The 26,786-nt window shown below is 37.3% G+C and overlaps 2 protein-coding genes and 1 long non-coding RNA gene across 3 annotated transcripts in view; 1 reads left to right on the top strand and 2 right to left on the bottom strand.

Moving 5' to 3' along the window:
* LOC148954576 (uncharacterized) overlaps positions 1–26,786 on the top strand; it is a 308,983-nt gene that overhangs the window by 266,926 nt on the left and 15,271 nt on the right. The gene's annotated exons all lie outside the window — the stretch shown is intronic.
* On the bottom strand, positions 17,908–18,913 carry LOC148954578 (uncharacterized). Its single transcript, XR_016141582.1, has 2 exons — positions 18,803–18,913; positions 17,908–18,228 (listed from the first exon to the last, which is right to left on the bottom strand). It is a non-coding gene; the product is annotated as an uncharacterized LOC148954578 (long non-coding RNA).
* On the bottom strand, positions 19,246–20,867 carry LOC148954577 (uncharacterized). The gene is made up of 2 exons (XM_089087157.1): positions 20,834–20,867; positions 19,246–19,593 (listed from the first exon to the last, which is right to left on the bottom strand). The coding sequence occupies exons 1-2, from the start codon at positions 20,849–20,851 to the stop codon at positions 19,246–19,248; spliced, it is 366 nt and encodes a 121-aa protein (XP_088943283.1). The 5' UTR covers positions 20,852–20,867.

The following is a 26,786-nucleotide window of genomic DNA, read 5'->3' as shown; positions in this document are numbered from 1 at the left end:
ATCGAGAGAGGCAGACCGGGCAGTCAAAAAAGACCCCCCGCCACGTTTGACCCTCCCCCAGAAAACTGATAATTTCAGTGAAAGGGTTGAAATGGCAGGTTTTGTTTGGGTGACTATGTGGTGTAGAAAACAAACATAACCAGGGTTTAAACAAATCAACTGAGGGGCCCCTTACGGGGAAATACGACCCCTTCCATTTAAAGCTAGCTCCATCTTTAAATTCAGTGTTATACTTAACCACTGTAACGCCAATATTTAAGTGGACATTGTCCCTTTCGGACATATCAATAGATTGTAGTGTTACTGGATATTTTCCTACTAGAAAAGAGAATTCTACAATTTGGACATGGGACGCTTCCTTCCCATGTACAGCCCAGTGATCTAAATTCTTCTTAGTTGCATCCCGAGCTAGAGGCTCGAATGCTGAGATGATGAAAACATACTTGATACACTTTTGATCTGTTTCAAAACAGATCTTCTGGACATCTTGGCACCCATCTAGATCTGGATTTCATTTTAAAACTATATCCTTTTCATTTACCCCACCTGCCCCCCCTCTTAAAACAAAATAAGTCTTAATTTTAAAAAAATTTAAACTTAAATTTTAAATAAATAAAACTACAGACCCACTCCCATTTTCGTCATAGTTCTCGAGAGGCGCTATAATTTGTCCTACCCACTCACTAAAAACACCCTCAAAATTCTCTAAATTTGGATAAATTACGTGCATCTCGGAATGTTTAAAATAATAGTAAACCTTGTTTTTCCCCTCGTTCAAATAAAAAACCTTTAAAACAATAGAAACCTTAATTGAATTCCTACCCCCCCCACAATTGACTTGGGTTCTGCCGGCGTGCACGGATTTTATCTAAATAGGCATGCACAATCTCTACAGGATCAAAAACAAAATTTCCCCCCATAAGTGTATTAAAGGGATCCCCAAACGTTGCAGTGAAAACAACTATATTATTTAATATTGTATTGGATAATTGAAAATCGGGGAAAGATGTACCCCCTCCCCCAAGTTGTTCAACAATATTTGGACTATGTTCCAATTCATTCGTTTGAAGTGGAAGTGGGTAATCAGTGGGGGATAGAGGAGGGTTCCCAGTGAAATCCTTTAAAAGCTGTAAAGTGTTCGGTCTCAAGTCTACAAGCTCAACTGTGCTAGGATCTACATTAAAAAAATCATTTAAATACTCGTCGATATTAGCGGGTACTTCAATAGAGTTGTTCCATGTTTTGTTGTCTTGAAACTCCACTGCCTCCTCTTCCCCTTCTTCACTGGACTGCGAATATGGGACCAATGCACCAACCTATAAATTAAAAATAGCTTATTTTCAATGTGCCATCCCTACTGTTAAAATTTTGATTATTATTGCTTAAAAGCATTTATTTAATTAAAATTAATATAATATAATATATGACATAGAAGTTTTTTTTTTTTTTTTTTCGCGGCGCATCCAGAGGTGCTTTCCCGCGACGCATCCCTGTGGCGCAACCATGTGGCGCACCCCTTGCGATGCTTCTCGGACCTGTAGTGCATCCCATGGCACACCCCCACAGCTCTTCCCAGTCCCCTTTACATAATGCCCATCAAAAGTTGAAATATTTCTAATTCCATATTTCTAATTCTCGCGCTAGTGTTCCAGGATGTAACCGTCAAGTCGTTTTCCCCCTCAATAAAATCTTGGCCCGATAAAAATATTCAATGTAAATTAGAATATCAATATGTGGCAGATGGAATAATCTCTCTTAAAACTTTGTGAATGGAATAGAATTTCAAAGACGGTGAGCATTAGCAGTAAATGACTGCGCTTTTTAAGCGACCAAAAAGATTCGAGGGCAACTAGGCTCCCCCCTTTTCAGCAATTTCATAAATAGCAATCATTATTTGGTGGTATAACTTGTTTCGCTCTTATATAGAATTCCAATTTCCCAAAAATCTAACGCTAATTTGCAGACAATTCACAGCTAATATTCTTGGTCAAACAATAGAATTATGTTAAAAGCATTGAAAGCTTAGACTTGGTGCCCTAACCACTAACCACTAATGATAGAGCAGAACCGAAAAAGGGGTGAAACAGATCTATGTATATGCTTGTACGTAGACCTTATGTCAAAACATAGCGGTTTAATGTCTAATAATTGACAAAAGTCGGCAGAAACTTTAGCTAGAAATACAGAAGGAATTCAACGAAAAATTATTTCTTTTTGCGAGAATTTGGGTTTGTAAGACAATGGGAGGGGGGTTGAGGGTAAAAAGAATAAATTTGCGTTTTCCATTGATTGTAAAGATTGTATGGTGGTTAGGTTTGTTGGGGGGGGGGGGGTGGTTAATATCTTGTTGGGGGGAGATAAGTTTATATTGGAATTGAAAAAGAAAAAACATTGGAAGAAATAGATAGGTAGGAAAAAAATGCTTTCATTTGCATAATCCACCTGCACTTGGGTGCCAGAAGGGCCAGGTAACGTGTGTTGGAGGGTAACCTCCTGACCTAGCGTCGATGGGGCAGCTATTAGAGGTCCAAGGAGAGCGGATGTGCAAATGATGTCATTAATTTCTTGTACAGGAGCTGTGACTTGTGCAGCCAAGACAGGGGCTGGTACAGACGGCTGCACTTGGGCAGGCAGTGTGGAGCTGGGAGGTTTTGGCCGACGAGCATATTGTATAACTGAGGCTCGATTAAGAGTGGCTTGCATAGATGGCTGCACTTGGGCAGGCAGCGTGGAGCTGGGGGGTTTTGCCCAGCGACCATATTGCATGACAGTAGCCTTCGCAGGGGGCGCATTATTAGCCCTCGCTTTCTTAGTGGGTGGCGGCGACGAGCATTCTTCGCTATTTGCGCCAGCCATAGCTCTCATCAATGTAGGGTCCGCAAATTCTTCATAATTTGCCTTAAAGAAGAGAAAAAAAATCAAATCAAAATAATTCCCCCCTTTTTACAGAAAGAAAATTATTAACCATAATTTTGTTTAGAAAAGTATTTATCTCATTTTAGTAAAGCAAAAAACCCATATTCTCTCCCCCCTAAATTTAGGAAAATTAACCCACCCTATGTCTACCCTCTCATTGAGTTAATCGTGCGTTTTTTCAAGCGTAATGTAGATCAACAAAGAATGTATCTTACTACCTTTTATTCAAATGTTATAGCTAAAATCACTAAATGACGAAGAAGCAATTAAGGTAAGAAACAATTATCTTTTCTATTTTGTCACTATTAAAAGTGCTAACCCCCTCCCCCAAAAAAAATCCTGGATTCAAGCCCGGGAATTTAAAATGAACATTATTGAAAGCTTAAAAAAAATTAAAAACATGACTAAAGACGCAACGCATATATTTACACATTAGTTTTATTGTCAATGTGTGTACATTTCTACACACCGAATCCCCCCTTACTTTTAATGAGAAGAAATAGTTTGTTTTCAGGTTACACCGATGGCGGTAGAATTTAAGGCATTGCCCTCCCCCTTTTACATCCTTTACTTTACAGCAAATATGTTAGTAGTTCGGCATTGCCAGCTCCTCCCTTTTAGATACGTTCCTACATATATTGTTAGCAATTATTTTGTTTATAATCCATTTCACCGGTTCTCCGGCAAATATAAGGTTAAGAATCCACAAGCTTAATAAACAATTTCTTTTTGCCTAAAATCGTTTTAATTTGATACAAAGGGAAACAAATCCTTTTGGATCTGTGAAACCTTTGGGCTAGAGCGCTATCGTAAGCAAAACCGGAAGAGGGGTGACAAAGTAATTATAACCTTGCGGAAATGTATTGTCAAGTTAGCGGCTTAATAACAATAGCGAGGAATGTCACAGAGAAAGGCTAAATTTAACGAAAAGGTATTTCTATTTGCGCTGGTTAGGTTTTGAGGGTAAAAGGAATATATTTACGTTTTGCATTGAGTATAAAGATTGTATGGTTTGTTGGGGGGGGGAGTTTTGAGGGTAAAGGAATATATTTACGTTTTCCATTGAGTATAAAGATTGTATGGTTTGTTGGGGGGGGGGTTGAGGGTAAAGGAATATATTTACGATTTGCATTGATTATAAAGATTCTATGGTGGTTAGGTTTGTTGGGGGGGGGGGTTTGATGGTAAAGGAACATATTTACGTTTTGCATTGAGTATAAAGATTGTATGGTTTGTGGGGGGGGGGGGTACTTAATTAAATATAATAGAGGGTGATCAAGGAAAATTAGTTTGAAAATAAAAAATGTACTTACATTGCTAATTGCGGCTGCCAAGGCCTCAAACTCATCAATTATGCTAATTGTTCTATCCATTGTGTCACAATACTTTCTGATAATTGAATCACATTGCATGCCCGCTATATACGAAATCTCAAGGTGAAATTGTTATGTAAACAAAGTCCTCTGATTGGCTGAGAAGGAAACACGTGATCTAACTGTTTCCTGGAAACACATAACATTTGGCTCGGAAACAACAGATCAATTGACCTTGACCCCCATCAGACTCAATAATACATGAACGTGACAAAGTTCCTGTTTTTTCCATTCTCACTGTCAAAGACCATAAAAACATCAAATAAATCGACCCACACACATAACCATCCATGAAACCAAACATAAATGTGATAAAGTTCCTGTTTTTTCATTCTCACTGACAAAAACCATAAAACCATCCATAAATGTGACAATATTCCTGTTTTTCAAATTCTCACTGACAACAAACAGACATAAACTATTTAAAAAAGTTGTAGGTGGCAGCAGGGGTGAGGGACAGGAATTATAGGGTCACCTCTACTAACGCTTGTTTTTTTATTGTTGTTTTTAGTACGTATATGTTATTACGTATATGAGGGGGTTCTCCCCTTAGTCAGTTCCACGCTCTTTACGTTAAAAGTTAAAAAAAAATTGATTCACAAACCCCTGAATCACAAAGGCCGTTTAATTAGAATAGATAGCTCTTTTGAAAGCACTAAAAAAAACTGTAGCGTAAAGAGCGAGGTATTGACTTGGGAGAGAACCCCCTCAAACATGTTATAATTTCTGTTCGTTTTAAGTTATAATGTTGCTTCTTACTTTCAGTTGAAAAAACTTGTTTTTTTTTATTTAATTTCTGATCGTTTTTTAAATAATGCTTGGAATTCCGGCGCCCCCTTCATAGACATGTCCCTTAACCCAAAGAAATAGCCTCCACGGAAAGATTCTCCAGAGTAATCCCCTCCTCTAGCCCCCCCCCTCCAGAAAAAAATTCTTCCTGAAAATGTCTCTATACTTCCCAATAACCAATAAATAATGCTGGCAAGTCCGGCGCCCCCTTCATGGCAATTTCCCTTCCCCCATGAAAACTTTCTTCAAGGAGAGATCCTCCAACATTACCCCCCGACCCACCCCCACCCCCCACTACCAGAAAAAAACCCTCCTGAAAACTTCTGTATGCTTCCCAATTACCAATACTATATGTTAACATTGTATAAAGTTCATAGCTTTTAACCCTCTCCCTGGGGACTTCGGGGGATTAAGTCATCCTAAAAAATATATTTATCATATTTTCGACCATGCTGAACAAAATGACTATCTCAAGATTTTGATCGGGTGACTTTGGGAAAAAAATAAGCGTGGGAGGGGGCCTAGTTGCCCTTCATTTTTTTTGGCACTAAAAAGAGCACTAGAACTTTTAATTTCCGTTCGACTGAGTCCTCCTACGATATTCTAGGACCACTGGGTCGTTAAGATCACCCCTGAATACGAACCAACCAAAAAAACAAATAAACACGCATCCGTGATCGTTCTTCTGGCAAAAAATACAAAATTCCACATTTTTGTAGATAGGAGCTTGAAACCTCTACAGTAGGGTTCTCTGATACGCTGAATATGATGGTGTGATTTTCATTAAGGTTTCATAACTGTATCTATTGGTATCAAAAACCCATTTTCTAGAGTTTCGGTTACTATTGAGCCGGGTCGCTCCTTACTTACCACGAACTGTTTTATAAGACTGTTCCTAAATATTCGATGCAAAATCTTAAAATTTTGGGATCCCAAACGTAAGTGACGGGATATCTATGACTTTGCACAATTTGTCCGTCTGTAAGCATGATAACTCTCGAAGGGGTAGGCCTATAGATGTTTCGGTCAAACTTGGTGTGAGGATTCTTTGGGTCAAAGTACAGGTCAGTTTCGTAGATGGGCTATGTAGCTCTATATCTAGGGGTGGGGGTTAGTTGAAGATATTTTAAAAGTAAATAACATAGTCGATTTAGAGGTGTAGGGAGATATGCTGAATCCATATCTGAAACTAGTTTTCTCGCTGGACAAATAGTTCGCCCGGAATCCAGCCAAAACCGGAAAAATGATTAACAGTAAAAGTTGTATCTGTAGTTTATTAGAGGTTCAATGTAGGGGTAAGGACACATACTGAATTCGTTTTCGACCGTTATTTTCTTCCCGGAAAAGTATTATGCCCGGAATGCGTCCGAAACTGGAAATCTGGAAGAAATAAAAATGTGTCTGGAAGTCGATTACAGATTCGGTACAGGGGTAAAGATACATGCTAAATCTGTATCTGAAGTTTTTTGGGCCGGACAAGTAGTTCGCTCAGAATCCTGCCAAAACCAGAAATTTGGTAAAACGAAAACAAAATCGGAAGTATAAGGGGTAAGGAGACATACTGCATTCGTTTTTAACCAGAAATTTAGCGTACTAGAAATAAAAGTTTGTTATGAAGTCGATTATAAATTCGAAAAAGAGTAAAATTGCAATCTGAATCCATACTTGCTCATCTGTCACTTTATATTTTTGCTGGACAATTAGTTTGCCCGGAATCCGGCCAAAATTGGCAAAAATATTTTTCTGATGTTAATTAAAGTTTCAATACAGGGGTAATGAAACACGCTGAATCTGTTTTTGAACTTTATTTTCCTGCCGGACAAGTAGTTCGCACGGAATTGCTAATATCGGGAATTCAGTAAAAGTAAAAGATTTTTCTAAATTCGATTGTCGACTGGAGATGATATTTAGGCGTAAACATAGCTGCTGAATCCATATCTGAACTTGGTCTTCTCGGCAGAATAGCCGTTTGGTCGTAATCCGTCGAAAACCCCATTTCGGTATCATTTTTTTTTTACATTTCCAAGCGGTTGATTAGGGATAAATGCTAATATGCTTACGGGTCTAGCGAAGACCTGAAATCTACAAACCCGATTGTCTGGACCAAGAAGTCCAATAAATATTCCATTTTTGGGATCCCATCAAAATCTTTGGTCTTGTTTTTACTTCGACAATACGCCTATTTTTATTTTGCTTTTAAATCCCACCTCCTCTCCTCTCAGTGACAACAAATTTACTTTAAGCAACAAATCTAATTCTTAACTTTTATGCATCACCTACACTTTTTTAAATATCAATTAGCAGCCAAACTGGACACACAATAAGTCACCATACACTACCTAAAACTTTTTCATTATAAAAAACTTGCCTTAGCCGTAGAAAAGGGTGTCGTTCCCCCCACAGGAAACTCTTTTTACGGTGGCTATCTCTTACCAACTCATAAAACTTTTCCAAATAGTGACCCGTCTTGTCCCCCCCCCCCAAAAAAGGAACTAATCAAACTATTAAATTTAATAACAATAACAAAACCTAAAGAAAGATTTCTATCATTATAACTTTCTTTAACACAAGAAACCACCATAATATATACGCAAAAAAAAAAAAAAACATCGAAGAAAGTTACAATGAAAACACTTTTAAAATTTACCTTTTCTTCTTTTCACTTTAAAAATAAATTTGGCTGCTATTTAACGACAATGCACCTTAAGACCAAGGCAAAGTACTAAATTTATGTTTGGGGACGTTTCGCCATGTGGGCGTTTGCCAAGAGGAAATTATGTTATGGGGACATCTCCACGGAAAGTTTCGCAGATAAGCCGAGTTTGTAACAATGTTTTACTAGAGTCGTAGCCAAAAACTTACCTTCCGACTTAAATGAGCTATTCCAGCGTCTTCAGAACCACCCCTGCCCTGAGAAACAAATTCTGGGTACTTGGCCAAATCTTCCTTGTCCTTTTCAAGCGCTGTATCCACCTCAACCTCAGACTCGTTTTGTAATCGAGCTTTTTTCACTGTCCTAGATACACTTGCTTCAAAGGGGTTTCGCGGGGCTCCTGTCATTTGAATTCTGATTAATTTTCGATTGTGTTTAGAAATTTCATGCCATCTTTTCCACTCGTACTCAAAGTTTGACCCACAGTCCATGCACGTAACCTTGTCTCTCACTTTCGGTTGATTCATGTTATCCAGTCAGACTTCACTTTAACAACTAGCCTACAATAATGTTGACAGCCTGAATCTGAACGACCTATCTGAGACAGACACAAATTATATGCGAGTAAGAACAGGTTTTGAAACAAAGCGAGTTGCTACCAGTCCAGTCCCTTTAGGACAAAAATTATATGCGAATAAGAACAGGTTTTGAAACAAAGCGAGTTGCTGCCAGTCCAGTCCCTTTGGGAATCATTTCACCAGAGACCTAACGGGGTTATTAAACCTGTTTTAATTTAAACGACCTTGTCTTTGAGTGAAAGTCTTTCCAGGAGGAAGAAAAATGACTCAAACTGTCACTGACTGAGATGAGCGCCCGGGACCTGGATGAGGCCAAAATAAACGACTGATAAAACTTAGCAAGAGGCAGTGAGGGTGTATCAACCCCCTCACCCCCCCCCCCCCGTTGAGCCACCCCTGCGTGGTAAACGGTGGTACAGGAGATCGCTTATAGGAGTTATGGTGGTGGAAATACTTGTAAATAATAGCCCTTAAAATTTCATGCTCTTCCATTTAAGTTTTCAATTTTTTCGTATGAAAGTAACTTGTAATTTGGCTCATAACCTTTGTGCTAAACATCAAGTTATTTTTTTACCTAGCTCACGAGCAATTTTTTTCGAAAGTACAACACACGAGAACAAAATTTCCTTGCTACCTTGGCCTTCTGTCCGAAATTGTGAAACTTCTCCAGCTACAACCAATCCTCTTTTGCATAAGTGTATTATGCTTTGTTTCCTGTATTTACATTTAATTCTTTGAAACCATCGCCCAATGACTAGTGGGCCTAGAACTGAACCATGTCCAATGCCTATTTGAATAAAGAAAATTCTAAGATCCAAAATACCCCCTTTGTCTGATGGCTGAACTTTCATTGCGTTTAGTTTCTGCAGGAGCTACAAACCTATATAGAACGCGCTTCTAATCGACATTTTTATTTATAAAATTCCGAAAACCATGAGATTTCCCCCAAAATTTTGTCTGCTTTTATTAATATCCCATGTACTTACGTTGCACGTGGGAGATGAATCGATTCCTCTCCCAAGTGAAGTGATTTATTTCTTCGATCAACACTTTATTTTCTTTCTCAAGGGAATTTATTTCGCTTTTCAATTTCTCTAAATACACCTTGTTTCTCTTCCTGTATTCCCTAGCAGCTTCTCTATTTTTATTTTTTTTATGATTAGTACATTTATTCTGGTTGGTTTTTCTGGTGAGATTCGTTGCTATATCATATCTACGGTTTTTTATAGGAGAAGTGTCATCAATGCGATCATGAATTATCCAAAAGTCTCTAGAAGACTCAGGTTCAACGGTACTTCCTTCCGAGTTCTGGAATTCATTTATTCTAGTTATCTTGCAAGCACCGTCCACACTTTCATCTTCAAAATTAAATCGGAAACTAAAAGTTGTGTTTGATGACATCGATCGTCCCTTTTTGTCTTGTTTCCCCTGTCTTAAGTTACTCGACAATTGGTCGATCATGAAGTCTGTTCCTCTTGTAGCACTGCTTTTAGAATTCATGGTATTCATTATTTAATGCTCTGAGTTCAGATACTGTAATATGCCAAAGAATTCTTTAGTAATTGAAAAATCTGGTCTAATTTTATTTACCTCATCGGAAATTAATAAATAAAAGTAGATCTAACGTTTTTTATGTTACGGATCATTTTCCAATTCATTTTCTTTTTTCTACACTTTAAGCAAGGTATAAAAGCGATTTTATTTTTAAATAATAGCTATTGAGCCGTCATGATGATGTCATTGATAGGAATACTGCCTAGCATGTATGATTTGAAACAAGATTCTTTGACGTCCTAAACCCTATTTTTGTCAGGGTTTTAGCGTTCAAAGCAAGTAAAATGTCTTTTCTCGTGTTCATGACGAATAAAAAAAATATACTGGAAATGAAGTAAGAAGTTACAAATAAACTATGATTCTCAATTACAAATCCGTAACTTAAACGGTAATTCCCAATTACCGATCAAATTTAACAAAGTTCCCAGTGTTTTTGTTGCTTCTTCCTGAATTGCGATGGCGTAACCAAGAGCTCAGCACAACCGGATTTGTGGAAAAGCTATATTATCTAAAGAGGGTCTCAAATATATCATGCTTCAATTTTCAAAATACCATGCTCATAGATAGGAATTTTAGGGACTTTTGGGAGAGCTAAGCGGCTTTCTGCATAAAAAAGGACTTGAAAGGGACTTTAGCAAAAAAAGGTACTTTAGAGAATTTTAGGGGCTAATTCGAAACCCTGCGTTACTTGACGCAAATGAGCAGCGCCAATCGACTCAAAATAACATTCAGCCTTAAACGTTGCATGTAACTCTATTCACTGTTGTTGGTTAATAATTATAAAAAACTTTTTCCACAAAATAAGTTTTTCAAAGAAAAGTAAAGAACTCCATTAAACAAAAACTGAGCAAAAACAAAATCAAATACTCTATCAAGCATGAAACTACCACAAATCAGCATCGACAAATTAATGAAACCCAAAACAAACAGAAATTACAATAATTAAACAAAGCAAACTCAAAACGAGCAAAAATTAACATAAGTTAGGTGCAAAACCCCTATGCCTTCCCAAGGCCAGAACAAAATTTGCACTTAAATTAAAAAATATAAATCTTTTTACTTCTATAACTTCAATCAGTCAAGTAATATAAACATTTTGATTACTAAATATCAGTATATGTATATTAAACTGACAATGCACATTCATTTGTATTTTTTCAGTAAAGTGCAAATTTTGTTGTGGCCTTGGGAAGGTATTGGGGTTTTGCGCCCAACTTATGTTAATTTCTGCTCGTTTTGAGTTTGATTTGGTTAATTAGTATAATTTCTGTTTGTTCTGAGTTTCATTTATTTGTCGACACTGATTTGTGGTAGTTTTACGCTTGGTAAATTATTTGATTTTTTTTGCTCATTTTTTGTTTAATGGAGTTCTTTACTTTTCGTTGAAAAACCTATTATGTGGAAAATGTTTTTCAATTAATTTCTGTTCGTTTTATATTGACATAGTCTTTTCAAGGAAAAAGAAAATAATACTTTAAATCTTTTCTTTTTTTAAGACTTTATAGTTTGGCCTGCTATTTGTATGCTGGAGAAAAATTTTCATCAATTTTTAACAACATACAACCTTTTTAAAATCTGGACACAAATAGTACTGTTTAATTTAGTTTCATACCTCCTCTAGTTGACCTGAAATGGAAAACTTGATACCGTTCGCAAAAAAAATCTTTTTAATTTATTTGATAGCTTGGATACACTTACGCTATTTTGATTTGGTTAAATTTTAAGAGCAGAAATAGGAGGGTTTATGTGAGAGGGTGGGATTTGAAGGGGGATAAGTTGCCCTCAAATAAATTTCGACTATTAAAAAGGGCATCAGCCCTTTCTATTTTCAATCGAATAAGCCCTTTTCGAAGTTCCCACGACAAATCCATCGATACGAATTGCTCTGGTCTTAACAACAACAACAGCAACAAAAAATAATACATTATACCCACTTCGATCTTTACTATAAAAATGTCAAGATTTCCATTCACTATCGACTTTTAAAAAGGGCACTAGTTCTTTTGATTTCCAATTGAATGAGCCCCTTTGGAAACAAAAACGATTTCTAGAACACCTTATATGCCCCAATGGCGTAAATTAGAGCCCTTAATCTAAGGTCTGTTAGGGTGGTTGTCATCCTCTAAGACCAAATTTCCAGAGCTTTCAACTACGTTAAACAACATTGCTATCTCAAAATTTTGTTTGGATGTGTTTGGGAAAATGGTGGGCGTGACAGGGGTGGTAGTCGCTCTCCAATCCATTTCAACTATTAAAAATGGCCCTACCCCTTTCAATTCCAAATCAAATTAACCCTTTTGAATTTTCTACGACAAAACTTTCAATAAGAAACATATATGCCCCCAGGGCATAACTTACAACCCTTGCCCTTAGTGCTGGGGGGGATGTCATTTTCAAAGACCCAATTTCCAAAACTTTCTACTACGTTTAACAAAATGACTATCTGAAGATTTTGATTGGATGTGTTTGGAGGAATGGTAGGTGTGATAGGGGGGTTAGTTACCTTCCAATCACTTTCGACTATTACAAAGGGCACTAGCCATTTCAATTTCAAATTGAATGAGCCCCTTTTGAAGTTTTACGATAACTGTATCTATAAAAACCTTATATGTCCCCAGGGCAGAACTTAAAACCTTTGCCCTTGGGGCTCTGGTGGGTTTGTTATCCTTAAATACATAATTTCTAGAACTTTCAACTACTTTGAACAAAAGGGCTATCTCTAAACTTTGATTAAATGTTTTTTGGAAATGGTGAGCGTAAAAGGGGGATTAATTACTCTTCACTCACTTTCGTCTATTAAAAAAGGCAATTTCAATTTCCAATTAAACGAGCCCTTTTGGAAACTTTTATAGCAACTTTCTATATAAACTTTATTTGTCCCCAGGGCAGAACTTACAACCCTTGCACTGAGGGCACTGAGGGGTCTATCATCCTTAAAGACCTAATTTTAAGAACTTTCAACTACGTTGAACCAAATGGATATCTCAAAATTTTGATTGGATGTGTTTGGGAAAACGGTGGGCGTGAGAGAGGCGTTAGTCACTATCCAATCACTTTCAACTATTAAAAAGGCACTAGCCCTCTCAATTTCCAATTGAATGAGCCCTTTTAAGTTTTATGCTTTCAATTAAAACCTTATACGCCCCCAGGGCATAACTTAAAAACCTTGCCTTGAGGGCTGTGGGGGGGGTTTCATCCTTAAAGACCTAATTTCCAAAACTTTCAACTACGTTGAATAAAATGGCTGTCTAAGATATTGAATGGATGTCTTTGGAGAAAAGATGGGCGTGAGAGAGGGGTTAGTTTGCTTCAAATCGCTTTTGACTATTGAAAAGGGAACTAGCCATTTTAATTTCCAATCGAATGAGGCCTTTCTCAAGTTTCTACGACAAAGATTTCAATGGAAACCTTATATTCCCCCAGGTCATAGCTTATAACTCTTGCCTTGAACACTTTGGGGGGAGTGTCCTGCTCAAAGGTATAATTTCCGGAACTTTGAACTCCGTGGAACAAAATGGCAATTTCAAAATCTTTATTGGATGTGTTTGGGGAAATGGTGGGCGTGGAGGGTGTGTTAGTTGCTTTCCAATCACTTTCGAATATTAAAAAGGGCACTAGCAATTTCAATTTCCAATCGAATGAGCCCGTCCGTTTCTGTTATAGGGGTTTTGTACCCAAATTTTATTAAATTCAGCTAAATCATCAATAATCATCCACGAGTTTTGTGCGATAGAACGTCAAGTATTCAAATGAATTCTATGCCTGGAGCAATACTCTTTATTTTATCATAGGACTCTTGTCATAGAATATAGCAATAAAAGATATTTTTTGGGTTCTTTAAAAACATTTTTCACAATTTTGAACTATTTTCGTTAATAGTGTTGTTTGGCCAGACATTGATGGTCCACAAAGAAATGATCTGAATGGTAATTTAAATTGATACCTACTCCACCAATTTCAAAATACAACTAACCAAACCTAACCACAATCTGTTGAATAAATATGCATGAAATAGAAAATACAGGTTTTCTTTAATAGAAACAAATACACTACACATTTTTGAAGTCAATATATTTACAAAGAAATTTAAATACAATGTATTTACATAGGCAATTAATATATATTTACCTAATCGCTAAAAATATTTAAAAAACACTAAAAAGCACCATCTCTTATTTTCGGGGTTGGCCAATGCGGCATGTCGAAGGCCGGACCAGAAGGCACAGCACCCACTGCGGTTGGGGAAGGCCGGTTACGGGTCTGGGGGTGGCGGCAAGATGAGAAACACAATGTAAATTAAAATAATGTATTGCACAAAAAAATAATTACTTAAAATATATCACTTAAAATAAAAACATTTAAAATGACTAGTAAAACACAACTAGAAAAACACAAGAAAATACACACTGCTGAGCTTAAGAGAACGGGAAAAATGGCCCTCCCCCTTCCATCCACGAGCTAGAGGGCTTTCTCAAGACCGATTTATTTTCTATAATCAATCAAATCAATTCGATCTGAAGTAAGGTAATGACCGTATGGTTGTACCCTAACACCATCCGCGCGTACATTGGCTGTGTCCAATATGTCAGACATGGCATTTTTACTCAAACTGTGAAGTTTTTATATTTTAAAGAGCGAATGCCGATAACCTTCGCTCTTGGAACTAAATTATTTTCTATACAGCTCCTGTAGTCACTCATATTGAAATTCTCTTTTACATAGTGTGAAGGCACCCCTTGCAGACTTGTTTGGTAACCTCATTGTGCGTTTTGACACAATAAACCTTCGGACAAGGAAACACGTGTTTGGATACCAAGTTGCTCCCCGTCTCGGATTTTAACTTTCAGAACTTATTTGGGGCCTGACGCTTCACTAGCTCCAGATAAACGAACTCAACCCAGTTATTAAAGTCTATTCGGGAGCTAATTTGTGTACCATTTTTCAAATCGTGCAACAGATTCTATGTTTTAACTTTCAACAGGAGTCAATCAGTGTCTCCATAATACACTTGAGCTTCCCCCTCTCCCGGCCATTGGAGCTTACACACAGTTAAAAAACTCAAAAATGAGTTTCTTTGACATTTCTAATATGGCACTGCCAGCGGCAATGTTTTTATTTAATTTTAATCTTCTTTTTTTTCTATGTAAAAGGATCATATTGGAGTATACCATCGTGAAGGATGTGAAATTCGGATTTGCAATGATTCAGACACATTCTTTTGGGTCGGTCACAACGTCACAATGGCTCCTATTGCGGACACCCTCACACATCTTACCAAAGGCCGAATTTAAAATAAGTTCAAAGATCTCTTTTTTGACCTTAGTTTTCACTTCAGATCGTTTCTTGACAAAAGTTTCAACAAACGTCTTTATGTAAGGTTTTTATTCGAATTGGAGGACTTTATAAATCTTTGTGACATTGAAACCGTTGGTCAGTATCCACCGGGAAAAAACGTTATGTACAGCAATATTTCGTTTCGGATAAAGGTTGACAATAAACTTTTTTTTTTAAGATGCCCAAAGCATACCCCGATCCTTTACCAAAGATAAATTATAGGGACTCAAAGAGTCCCTAGGCACCAGTCTATTTATGCACGGGAAAACAAAGTACTTTGCCGAGTCATGACGTTCCAAAGGTATTTTACCATCAATTAAGAATAACTATCCTTGTGGTCCATTCTCCTCAACAGTGTAAATGTTGAGGGAATTTTGAGCAGAAAAATCGTCCAGCCATTGGTAATTCCTACACGGTAAATAAAAGTGGGATATTGTCGATGGATAAAGAAAGTTCACATCCAAGAAAAAGGCATTTGAATTGGCCCTGGTGCGTTGTCCAGTCGGGGTTAGTTTCAAGGATACGATCCTCGTGAAAAATACTCTCCCCGCATGAATCTCTCAACAAATAAGCACTGATCTAGGTCGGTTATCAAACCTATTTTAGCATCACTAATTTTTAGATTTAAATCCATCACCGGATGAGGAGTTGAAAAATAATACCCTATATCCAGTCAAAATTCTTCGTAAATTTTATCCGTGTTTTGTACAGAAAATATCCAACAATGAAAATACATCACTTTCCAGGTACGTTTTTACAATACACCTCCCCATTTATACACCCTTCCTTAGCCCAAACCCTCCTAGTAAATTCATGTAGCCTCGAGGCGGACTTGTAGTACTCGTACGGGATTATGTCCTCACACGTTAATAAATCATACATTTCATCATCTGGAAAGCTCTGTTTAAGGAGGGTAAAACTATTAAAATCATCACTGTTTGTGCTTGAATGAATTGACTTAAAGATTTGGGGAAGAAGCTATAGGAGTATAATAACGGATTTTACTCAAATATGTATTATTATCTTCAATTGTTTTCTATTTTAATTATAAGACTACGAACTTCTCAGATGATTTGGGGATGATGTTATATGAAAAAAAACATCTGCCCATGGCCCATATACAAGTTCACCTTTCTGCAGACGTTCCAACGCTGGTAATATGAATTTCAAATCGTAGTTGGAATTTTGCATGTAAACCGGTAGAAAGTATTGATGCTTAACATTTATACTAGACTTTTTATTCGCAACCCCCTTAAAGTTACTTTCTCCCGATAAAATAGGAGCGCCTAAATGGTCATGATCGCGGACTTTCGCATCCCCACTACCTTTAAGGATTTTTTTCTTGCAAACCCAACATATATCTCTATTTTTTATGGCCAACTCGTTCTCTGGTGATAGAGTAATTGGATAATGTGTGCTGCGCAGCCGTGAAATTGCCTTATTAGTTGTTATAATAAGCACAACCATAGCTCTGCCTACACAATCTTTCCCACTCAATGTCTCAACTACATCTACCACTTGCATCGTATTACTCTAGTTTCTTCGTACGCGGGCAAAAGAAACCACAATAGCTTGGTGTTCGTTAACACGAGTCAAATTTGATTGCACACATCCATGAGTTTGGCTTCGATGTCTAATTTCACTTTGTTGCTCTGGAAGAGCGTGTTCTAAGCATTTTTGAACCATAAGATGGCATTTTCACTAAAAACCGTCTCCACGGATTGTTATCTATGACGTTTTTCAGTGGCTGATGTGATTTTTCTATTTTTTTCAATACAGAATCTTGATAGACACATTGGACATTAATAACAGGTCTCTATGTTCTCTTTACCCTCACTTAGAACTCAACTAATATTTGGAATAGGAAAGAAATGTCCTATTGAATCAGGATCTTTGCCAGGCTCGTAAAGAAGCCATACCCTGTGCTTCACTGACTCAATTGACGGAGCCCTTACTGAATATAAAACACCCTTTTTATCTTTAAATTCCCCCTGTTTATACTCTGTATCGTATTGTAAAACTGAAACCCTAATCTTTAAATGTTCATTGGCCCTATAAAAAATGTCAATTCCTTTAAGTTTTATAGGATATTTCCCCTTTAAACAATTAAAATTAACTGTAGGAACCTCTGGCCCCCTCCTCACCCCCATTAACCACCTAACTGTCCAAATATGTCTTACTAATAACTCAATTTGCCTTGGGCTTATGACCCACGACCAGGCCTGAATACTTGGAACATTCTAAGCCTGTATCGAAAGAGAATTATTGTACACTCCCACAATCCCTCGAATCTGCATTATATCTTGCACCCCCTGCCACTTAAAATAAATTCTTTTTTAAATTTTTCGATATTAAGTTCTAGTTTTTCAATAAATAAAACAGCCAACCCGCTCCTATTTTCATTATAACCCTCCATCCTATTGAATATATTTCCCCCTAATCCGAAAAAAAACACCCTCAAAATTATGTCAGTCAGGGTGAAGTGTTTGCATCGCCGTTTGCAGGTGATGTGTGCACAAATCACCCGTCTTTTCATTATTTTTTTTCCGTGATGGATGATTTAACGCTATGTCACCCTCCAGGCTCCCGAATTTGGTTTTCAAGAAGTGCCCGAATCTTGCTGGCATTGGAGCGGACTATATCTATTGGATCCGTATACATACTACCGCTTGTAAGGGAGTTGAAGAGATCCCCAAAATCTGCCCTAAAACATAAATATTGCACATGGCATTATTAGCTAAATAAAACTCTGGTAAAATCGGGTGTGAACCGGCACCACTTTTTGCTACTCCCTCTTCATTGTAGCTGTTTAACTCATTCATATTCCTTATCAAGTTTTAGATCCCGCACAAACGCATCTAAATCGAAAATAGGGGGAGCTTCATTAACCGTATTCACTCCCGCACTTAAAATCCCCCTCAATTTCACTTTCCACTTGGGAAATATAGGAATAGTCATTGAATGCGGGTAGTGGCAGCAATACGTCCTCGATGTACACCCCTGGTGTAGATGGTAATGCTTGTATATGAACCTAGAAAATAATGGGTGCTTATTAGCCTGCTGGAACACATCATCCTTTGAAAAAAGAGTAGAGTAGTTAATATTGGGCATAGAATGCCAGTCTGACCCGTCAGACGTATTTTGACCATATTACTGGCTATAAGTGTTATGAGCCTCTAAAGGCTCTCCTTTAAATGTATTATGAGTATATATATTGGAGGGTTCATACATGGACCACCCTTTGGATCCGTAGACCCCGCAATACTAGTTAAGAATTTAATAGTTGGAAATTAGCAAGCAAATACGCTTATAATGGTTATTAAAAAAACTTACTGAGAGGGAGGTTTTGTCCATCGGTACTGCTCCAAAGAACTTAACTAGTAACCGCTTGATCCAAAATCCCTTTGGGCCCCCAGAATACAGGTTATAAATGTAACAAGCCTCTAAAAGGCTCCCCATTTGGATGTATTACGAGTATTTACCTTGGAAGGTCCATCCATGGACCCCACCCCCTTTGAATCCATAGACCCTTCATTAGCAGTTAAGAATTTAATAGTTGGAATTAAGAAGTAAAAACGCTTATAATGTTTATTAAAAGGACTTACTGAGATTGAGAGGGTGGCGGTGTCCATCGGTACCACTCCAAAGAACTCCATCAATAACCGCTTGATCCATTCCGGTTCGTCGTCAGCCCCCTCAATCGCTGGCATTTCTAGCGCGGCCTGAAAAAAGAATAACAAATTTTATTCCCCTTGAAGTATTTATGATTGTCGCTGTGAAAACGAGAGTGCTAATATAAGAAAGGCAGACTGCCGCTATTATGATGAAAGAGCCTACATAACTAATGAGGATCAGGGGTCATTTTTAATCCTATCCCCAAACAATTTTCAATACTGTTTCCTAAAAAGAATTTTTTTATTTATCTATTTCTCTCTTAGGATGGGGATCTTCTCTCGAAACTATTGACAGACTGACAAATCAATGTAAGGTAAAACTCAAAAACTTATAAAGACTAAGCAGAAAAATAACAGAGAATACAGAATATGCTCTATGAAAGAATATCAAGCCTTGCATCTTCGCATTGCGTCGGTAGTCCAACAGCTTGACGGGTGGGGGCTATTGAGCGACGATCAGCTTGACGGTCTTGAATGGAGGGTGCCGATGGGCCAAACAGCTTGACGCCTAGCCGCTTCACGACCTTGCGCAGGCAGTACTGATAGTGTGGTAGGTTGAGTTGCATGGGGCTGGTGTAGGGCCTACTTAGAAGAGCCAGGCATCGCAGGATTGGGGCCATGGAAGGACCATCATGTTTAATGACCGATGGGATTGATACCCTTACCGGGGTTGAATCGTTTCCTCTTGCCTTTTTTGACGGAGAGGGGAGTTCCGGGAATTCCTAAAAAGAAACAAGATTTAGTTTTTGATAAAAATACATCTTATGGAAATTACTAGACCCTACCCACCTTAACGGGGGAGTTCATACATGAGGACCATGTAATGATACAGGGGTCGTTTCTAGGGTGGGATTGCCCACTATCATCATACTTTCCAATGTATCAGAGCTAGCTTTCACAGCGGGCGCTATAAATTCAAAGAAAAGGTATAGAATTCAAAAAAGAATCAAATAATATAGCTAAGTGGAGGTAAATACGTGGGAAAATGGAATATTTTGATAGAAAACTTTGTTCTGAATGAGTATGTTTTTGTCTTTACTCTCTCTATAATAGGCAATAGTAAAGCTTTCACATTCGAGCTAGAAATGTTTTATACAAGAGCGTTTAAATATATGAGAAAAAAAGAGAATAAATTCGAATTTCATAGGCAGTACATAATAAAACAATACGGCTTTTTGGAGCAAGTCTGTAGACCTGTCTCATTTTTTTTAACCTAAACCCTTTTCAAGATAGCAAACAGCAGCTAAATAGCTAAAGTAGCTAAATTTTATAACAAAATATACTAGAGGAAAAAACCCAAACATTCACTAGACTTTTAGTCTGTAGCCTTGGGCTAGATCTGACCTTAGGACGGAAAAAACATTTTCCTGTTTTACCATTTGTATTTACCAATAGAAAAATCTTCTCCGCCCTGCACGTTAAACACATAAATAACACGCTTTTTTACATGATTATTTTACGCGAAGATACAAACTTTAACTGTATAAAGCCGTCACTCCACTTCACAAAGGAAGTATTTGGCTTAAATGTGAAAGGACCTTTTTGCTTGATTATTGCTGAAAGTAACACCCTCGTTCAAAATTAGCTATCAGCAGGCTGTTTTTGGTAATGCACAATAATTAGAGGGTTAAACCGACATAGCTCACTTTTAACCAAGGCTTAAACACACCTGTCGGCGTGGAAAAAAAGATATCTTTTTCGAATAGCAAAATATATTTATTTTACGTGATAAAATTAGATAAATTTACAAGTGGTGGGGGAGGAGGGAAAGAGGGTTTTAGACGTTAATTTCATTTAGAGAATTAAACTATCTGGAAAATGAATATGTCCATCTGAATAGCAGGGGTGTGATGAGGGGATAGGTACAAAAAAGAGGCAAATTGGGATTTACTGGCTTGCTTCGATTAGCAAAAATACTAAATCGAAATTAGAGATGGGAAAAGTTTTAATAAAGAGACTTACTTCTTGGTATTGGGACATATCCGCTCTTAAGAAAAGGTCTGTTGCTTTCAAAATCCAAAATAAGACTGACGGAAATTCCCTTTCTAGTTCCCACTTTATGCTCCATTGCACACAAGGCAATTACATGGTTTCCATATTAGAAAGACAGCTGTTTTCCAAGAATTCTGATAGAAAACAATATGGTACGTGAATTCTGTATACTTCCCAATACTAGCTGCTGTATTTCCAGAAATTGACATGGGGAAATGGATTTCCAAGCATTCATTGACCGGTAGAAATCAATACTTGCCCGTCTGGAAAATCAGACAAAATGGCCGCTTGATATATTGAGAAATATTAGGTTAATATAGGTTTTTTAAAGAGAAATAAGGTTTTTAAATGGAAATGTAGGTTTTTTAAAGAGAACGAAGGTTTTAAGAAAAATCATAGGGTAATGTATTGTATTCTAAAGAACAATCTTAGGGTAAAGGACCCCCTGAAGGTTTCCCCATCCACCCTTACGTTTTAAAGGAGAATTTTAGGGTAATTTTGGTTTTTAAATGGAAATGTAGGTTTTTTTTAAAGAACAAATTTAGGGTAAAGGACCCCCTGAAGGTTTTCTCCCTACAGTCTTAGGTTATAAAGGAGCATCTTAGGGTAATGTAGGTTTTTAAATGGAAATGTAGGTTTACTAAGAACAATCTTAGGGTAAAGGACCCCCTGAAGGTTTCCCCCTATACCCTTAGGTTTTAAAGGAGAACCTTAGGGTAATGAAGGTTTTTTAAATGGAAATATAGTTTTTTTTTTAAATAGAAAGAGAGTTTTTAAGGAAAATCATAGGGTAATGTAGGTTTTTCTTATAATGAAGCAAAGTTATGCAAGATTACGTTATCCTCTATTACACAGCAACCGAATGTAAACATTGAAGTAATACACACCTGATGACCATTTAGAACAAGAGTCTCGCGGGAATCGGGGTGTGTGTCTTGCAGAGTGTTATAGGAATCCAGGGTCTCACGGGAATCCGGGGTATTAGTCTCACGGAATATATTATGCCCCCTCTACTGCTCCAGCTTTTTCCTGAGATGCCACTGTTTATGTGGTCAAGAGTCTCAGGTCATCCTATTTTTCAGTAGATAGAACAAATGCATTGGAAAAAGTTTCTTAACCAGAAATCTTGTTTTCATTTGGAAGTTTGCATTTTGCTCCTAGGTTTCGTTCAAATATCATCTCTACAAGACATCTGCGCCGGGGAAAAAACTACCAAGCACATATTTATACCTGTGTCCGTTGTGGAGCGTTTTAGTAATGCCAGTTTCTTCCAACTTGTTTTCTTTCCTTTATTCTTTTTCTGAGCTTGATTTTTGGAGAAAAATAGGAAAAAAAGAGAAAGTAATCAATTCTTCAAATCTCCCGAACTTCTTGGCGTCAGAATGACGAGAGTAAAAATATATTGGCGGGATTGCCAGCAATAAATCTCTGTTTATTGGACTAGTCTCCAATGTTAGATGGCTAAACGTGTAATTGGTTATTAAATCTTGCTAAATGAAACTTTTTATTAAGACCCATAACCTTATAAGGCTGTTGCTAGTATACTACTGTATACGAATGACAATTTTTAGAAAGCTTTTAACCTAGTAGCAGTTACTTTTTATGTTTCTTATGTTTTTGAAGGAATTGAACTTTAGAAAGGATTCTCTTGGAAATGTCCTTTAAATATAATTTAAGGGGATAATATAATATCATCTCCTTCTTTTTGGTAGGTGGGTATGGGGAGTTTGAGGTGGTGTACACATTTTCAAAAGACCTTTTCTGCAGTCCGCTGACCACTCGGTCTCGGCCATCTGATCTTGTTGCTCTATTGTTTTGCCTTTTTCTAAAACTTCCATAACTGTTCTGACAAAAAAGGATTCAAACATAATGAAGGAATAGAATGGATGATTTATCTCTTTTAAAAACATCACTGCTAACTTCAGAAAATGTCAATAATTGGTTTGGTAGAGTTCTTGTTACAATAACGATTATTGGTAAAGTTATATGCAATTTTCTTGGTTTTGTAAAGTTATACGCAGTTTTCTAAGCTTGAAAAATAAGAAAAGTGAAGGGATACGAGCTTGAAAACGCCCTCCTTTGGGGTAATTTAGGCGTTTAATCCATATCTCGCCGTTTCATTCTCCTGACTTAACCACTTTCCAAGGTGCCAAAATCTCCTCATCTAGAATTTTACGAACATCTTTACGACAATGTTTCAAATATTAACCGGGCTTTTGAGCAACAAAACCTCACTAACAAGTCAATAAAATATAGGCTATATTTAAGTTGAAACCACTTTCTTATCCATATCGATTGGTATAGTCATAACTTCTTTCATGCTCGAAAATGGTAGATCACAACTTGTATAGTCTTGTAATACCCTCTATATTAAGTAAAATTTCTGAATTTAATTGTTATTTATAATCAATTTTAAAATTAATAAATTTTTTATTTTTAGAATAAAACAATTTGCGGTAATAAACTGTAAATGAAGAACGACTCGTCCTTATAACAATCAAACACTTTTCAAAAAGTAATTTTGACAACGTTACATATTTAAAAAGTATCGGGTTTTGGTGGCTACATAGTAATGGTGGTTAAATTATATAGTAAATATATGCAAATGGTAGCAATATGGTAGCTATATATGCAAAATCCGTTGGGCTGAGATTACCCACTAAAAGATACAAACTTGAAAAATTTGGCTCATTTTCAAAAAGGGGGAAAAATGCTCCCAAAAAGGGGGAGAAAGTTTTGATTAAAATTGCACCCTTAAGATCACCACATCAATAAAAGCTATTGCAAGGTTTTGAAGCCTCTATCTACAAAATATATTTTTACGTGAAGGATGATCACGAGTGTGTAGTTGCTTTTCTTTCAATAGTGGACGTGCCAAATTAATGGTCCTAGATTATCGGGGGACTACTCATTAAACTGGAAAATGAAAGTTCTAGCGTCTCTCTGAAATAAGAACTGAGAACATGCCACAGGGAAAGTGGAATTTTCTACCATTTGTACAATTTAAGCCCTAAAAGGGACAAATTAGTATCGGGTGAAAATACTAACATAGCCAATCGGCTCAAAATTGTCAAAATACCTTTTATTCAGCTGGTCAGTGTCTGAGACAATAATATCGAGTAGTAGAACATTCGTTCCTAAGGATATTCAATAAAAAAGTTGGTTTTCCAACTAGAAATAAAGAGCAGCATTAAAACCTGGAATGAATAAAAATTATTTTGAATTATTTTGCAACTACCCATTGCATAAAAACCTTATTTGTAGAGAATAGGATGCTTGCATAACTTACAGCCCCTGACCCAGGGGCTGTGGGGGGTTTTGTCAACCTCGGAGGAACCGTTATTTGACCCTTGGATTATTTTAAACAAAATAGCCATCTCAAGCTTTGATCGGATTCATATGCGGGAAAAGATTTTGGGGGTCTGGTTGCCCTCCGATCAGCTTTGGCTTTACATAAACACTAGAGTTTCCGATTTCCGATCGAATGAGCCCCTCTGAAGTTTATACGGCTGCCCCTTCCATATGGAATAGGCCTAACAATGCGGAAAAAAGTAATAATAAAATATTGAAGCCTTGTGGCTCTTAATACAGGCAACGCTACAGCGTTGCCTTTGATATTTTTAGGAACAAATATCCTAACGCACAGCATTACTGACTCAAAAACTAAGCAGTTCAATAATGCAGATGCAGATTACTCTTGCCCCAGATGTAACCTAGGTATTGAGGATGTGGCCCATATTCTCGCCGAGTGCCAGCAACTTTCTCTATTAAGGGGAAAGTATTTTGAGGGTGGTAACTTGGAGTTCACGGGGATCCTGAAAAGGATTGTAAAAAGGACAATCAGGCAGTTATGTAAATGCGTAAATGAAGCGTTGACATCAAAAATTGAAACTTGATATTTATGTTATTTTTCTTGTGGAGTGTAATTAAGAACATTGTTCTGTATGGTCTGTTTTTCGGCTTATAATAAATTATTGTTATTATTATTATTAAAGGCTAACAGAAACTAAGAATGCAGAGATAAATTTTGAAACTAATCTTGGGGAAATCAGTTTTCTATGCCCGAAAATGAGCTTAACCTTTTTATTTCAACCCTGCTAGCTTTGTAACTTATAGGGCATGTAGACCTTCATGAAAACCAAAAAATGTTTTTAGGGGTGGGTTGTTTTTACATATACAGGGTGGCTGAAGTTCAACCAACAGGTTTTACTTTTCAAGATTGACCTAGACGTAAAGGTCCTTTAGACCAAGAGGAGGGGACCTCAATAATTCTTACTTTCTTACTGTACTTCATTAATAAGCACGATTATAACACTTCATAATTTAGAACTACTGCACTAATGAAAAAAACCTAAGTTTTTGCTGACGTGCAGTAAAAGGGATGGCCATTTGAAAAACACGAACAAACAACAATTAAATAAACTAAAGCAAAAATGGGGGAAAAAACAAAGCATAGCCTACTCCTTCACATTATCAATTCCAAATTAACTTCTACCGCACGACCTCCCTACCCCAGGACCTCCCATCCACCCGTTCCTCCCTACCATCTCAATTCACCCTACCACCCCATCCACCCATTCCGCCCTACCAATCTCATCAACCCGTTACTCCCTGCCACCCCAACCACCCAAACCTCCCAACCACCCCTTCCTCATTAATTAATAAATAAATTATATTGATAATAATAAATTAAATTAAATTCAGATTTATTAACCATTTTTTAATAAATATTCTTATACATTTCTCTTAAAATCCAAAAGATGTCCAGCCACTCTAATGCTTACTGGTAAAGAATTCCAGACGGCAGTTCCAAGAAACTGCAGTCGGAATCCGGATCTCGCGTTACTTCTAAGCTCAACCACCAAATTTCTACTGTTCCTGATATCATATGCATGAATATCACAGTTAGCACGGTAAATATCACGAAAAATACTTGACACTAGATTATGCCCGCACTGGAAGACAAAAACTACTGCCTGATAGTCACGTAGTTGACCCACATTGAGCAAATTTAAAGTCCTGAAGCAAGTGCTTGTATCGGTCACATCTTTCACATAGTTGCCTATGATACTCACTGCTTTGTTTTGAAGAATTTAAACTCTTTTGAAGTTGCTGTAAAAGTTACTACTCCAGATCAGACAACCATATGATATGTATGGATAGACAATGGAGTGGTAAATCATCAGAAGAATCCGCTTTGGCAAAACGTGGTGAAGTCTACGGAGCATCCCAATTCCTCTTGAAATCTTGGCAGAAATAACATCACTATGATGCTTCCATGAAAGGTTTGAGTCTATGCAAAATCCCAGGTAACGTATATTATTAACTTGCTGCACCGGCTTCCCAGACAGTATAACTAGACCGCTAGTGTCAAAAGGTTTGCCTACTCTGCAGAAAGTCATTAGGAAAGTTTTTTTCACGTTGACACACAGTAAACTGAGGTTGATAAAAATCTCCAGTCTTCTTAGCACATCATTAGCTTTCGATACCAGCTCTTCATTTGATTTTGCACACACTGTAAAAGCTGTATCATCAGCAAACGTAGTAACACAGACGTCTTGAAGATAAAAGTGCGCTGCGTCGACATACACAAGATAAAGCAGGAGACCTAAAACCGAACCTTGCGGTGCTCCACATTTTCATGGATAAGCAGACGAAGCACATCCTTTAGTACTACACGCAGAGATCCTCCATGAAGATAACTATCCAACCACAGAAGGGAGGTGTCACGAATTCCTGTACACTTCAGTCTGTCAAGCAAGATCTTGAAATCTAAGGTATCGAATGCCTTTCTAATATAAATGAAAATCAACATAGGCAAATAGCCTTTATCCAACGCACCGTTAACGCACTACACCAAATGCTGCAAGGCATGCGTTGTGGAGTGTCCCTTACAGAATCCAAATTGAGTCCCACTAAGCAA

Source organism: Artemia sp. Qi Xiang Cuo, chromosome 3 (assembly GCF_049724085.1).
Source record: "Artemia sp. Qi Xiang Cuo chromosome 3, ASM4972408v1, whole genome shotgun sequence".
Taxonomy (NCBI): domain Eukaryota; kingdom Metazoa; phylum Arthropoda; class Branchiopoda; order Anostraca; family Artemiidae; genus Artemia; species Artemia sp. Qi Xiang Cuo.
The sequence above is the reverse complement of the archived record's forward strand: the minus strand, read 5'-3'. Positions and strand labels throughout refer to the sequence as shown.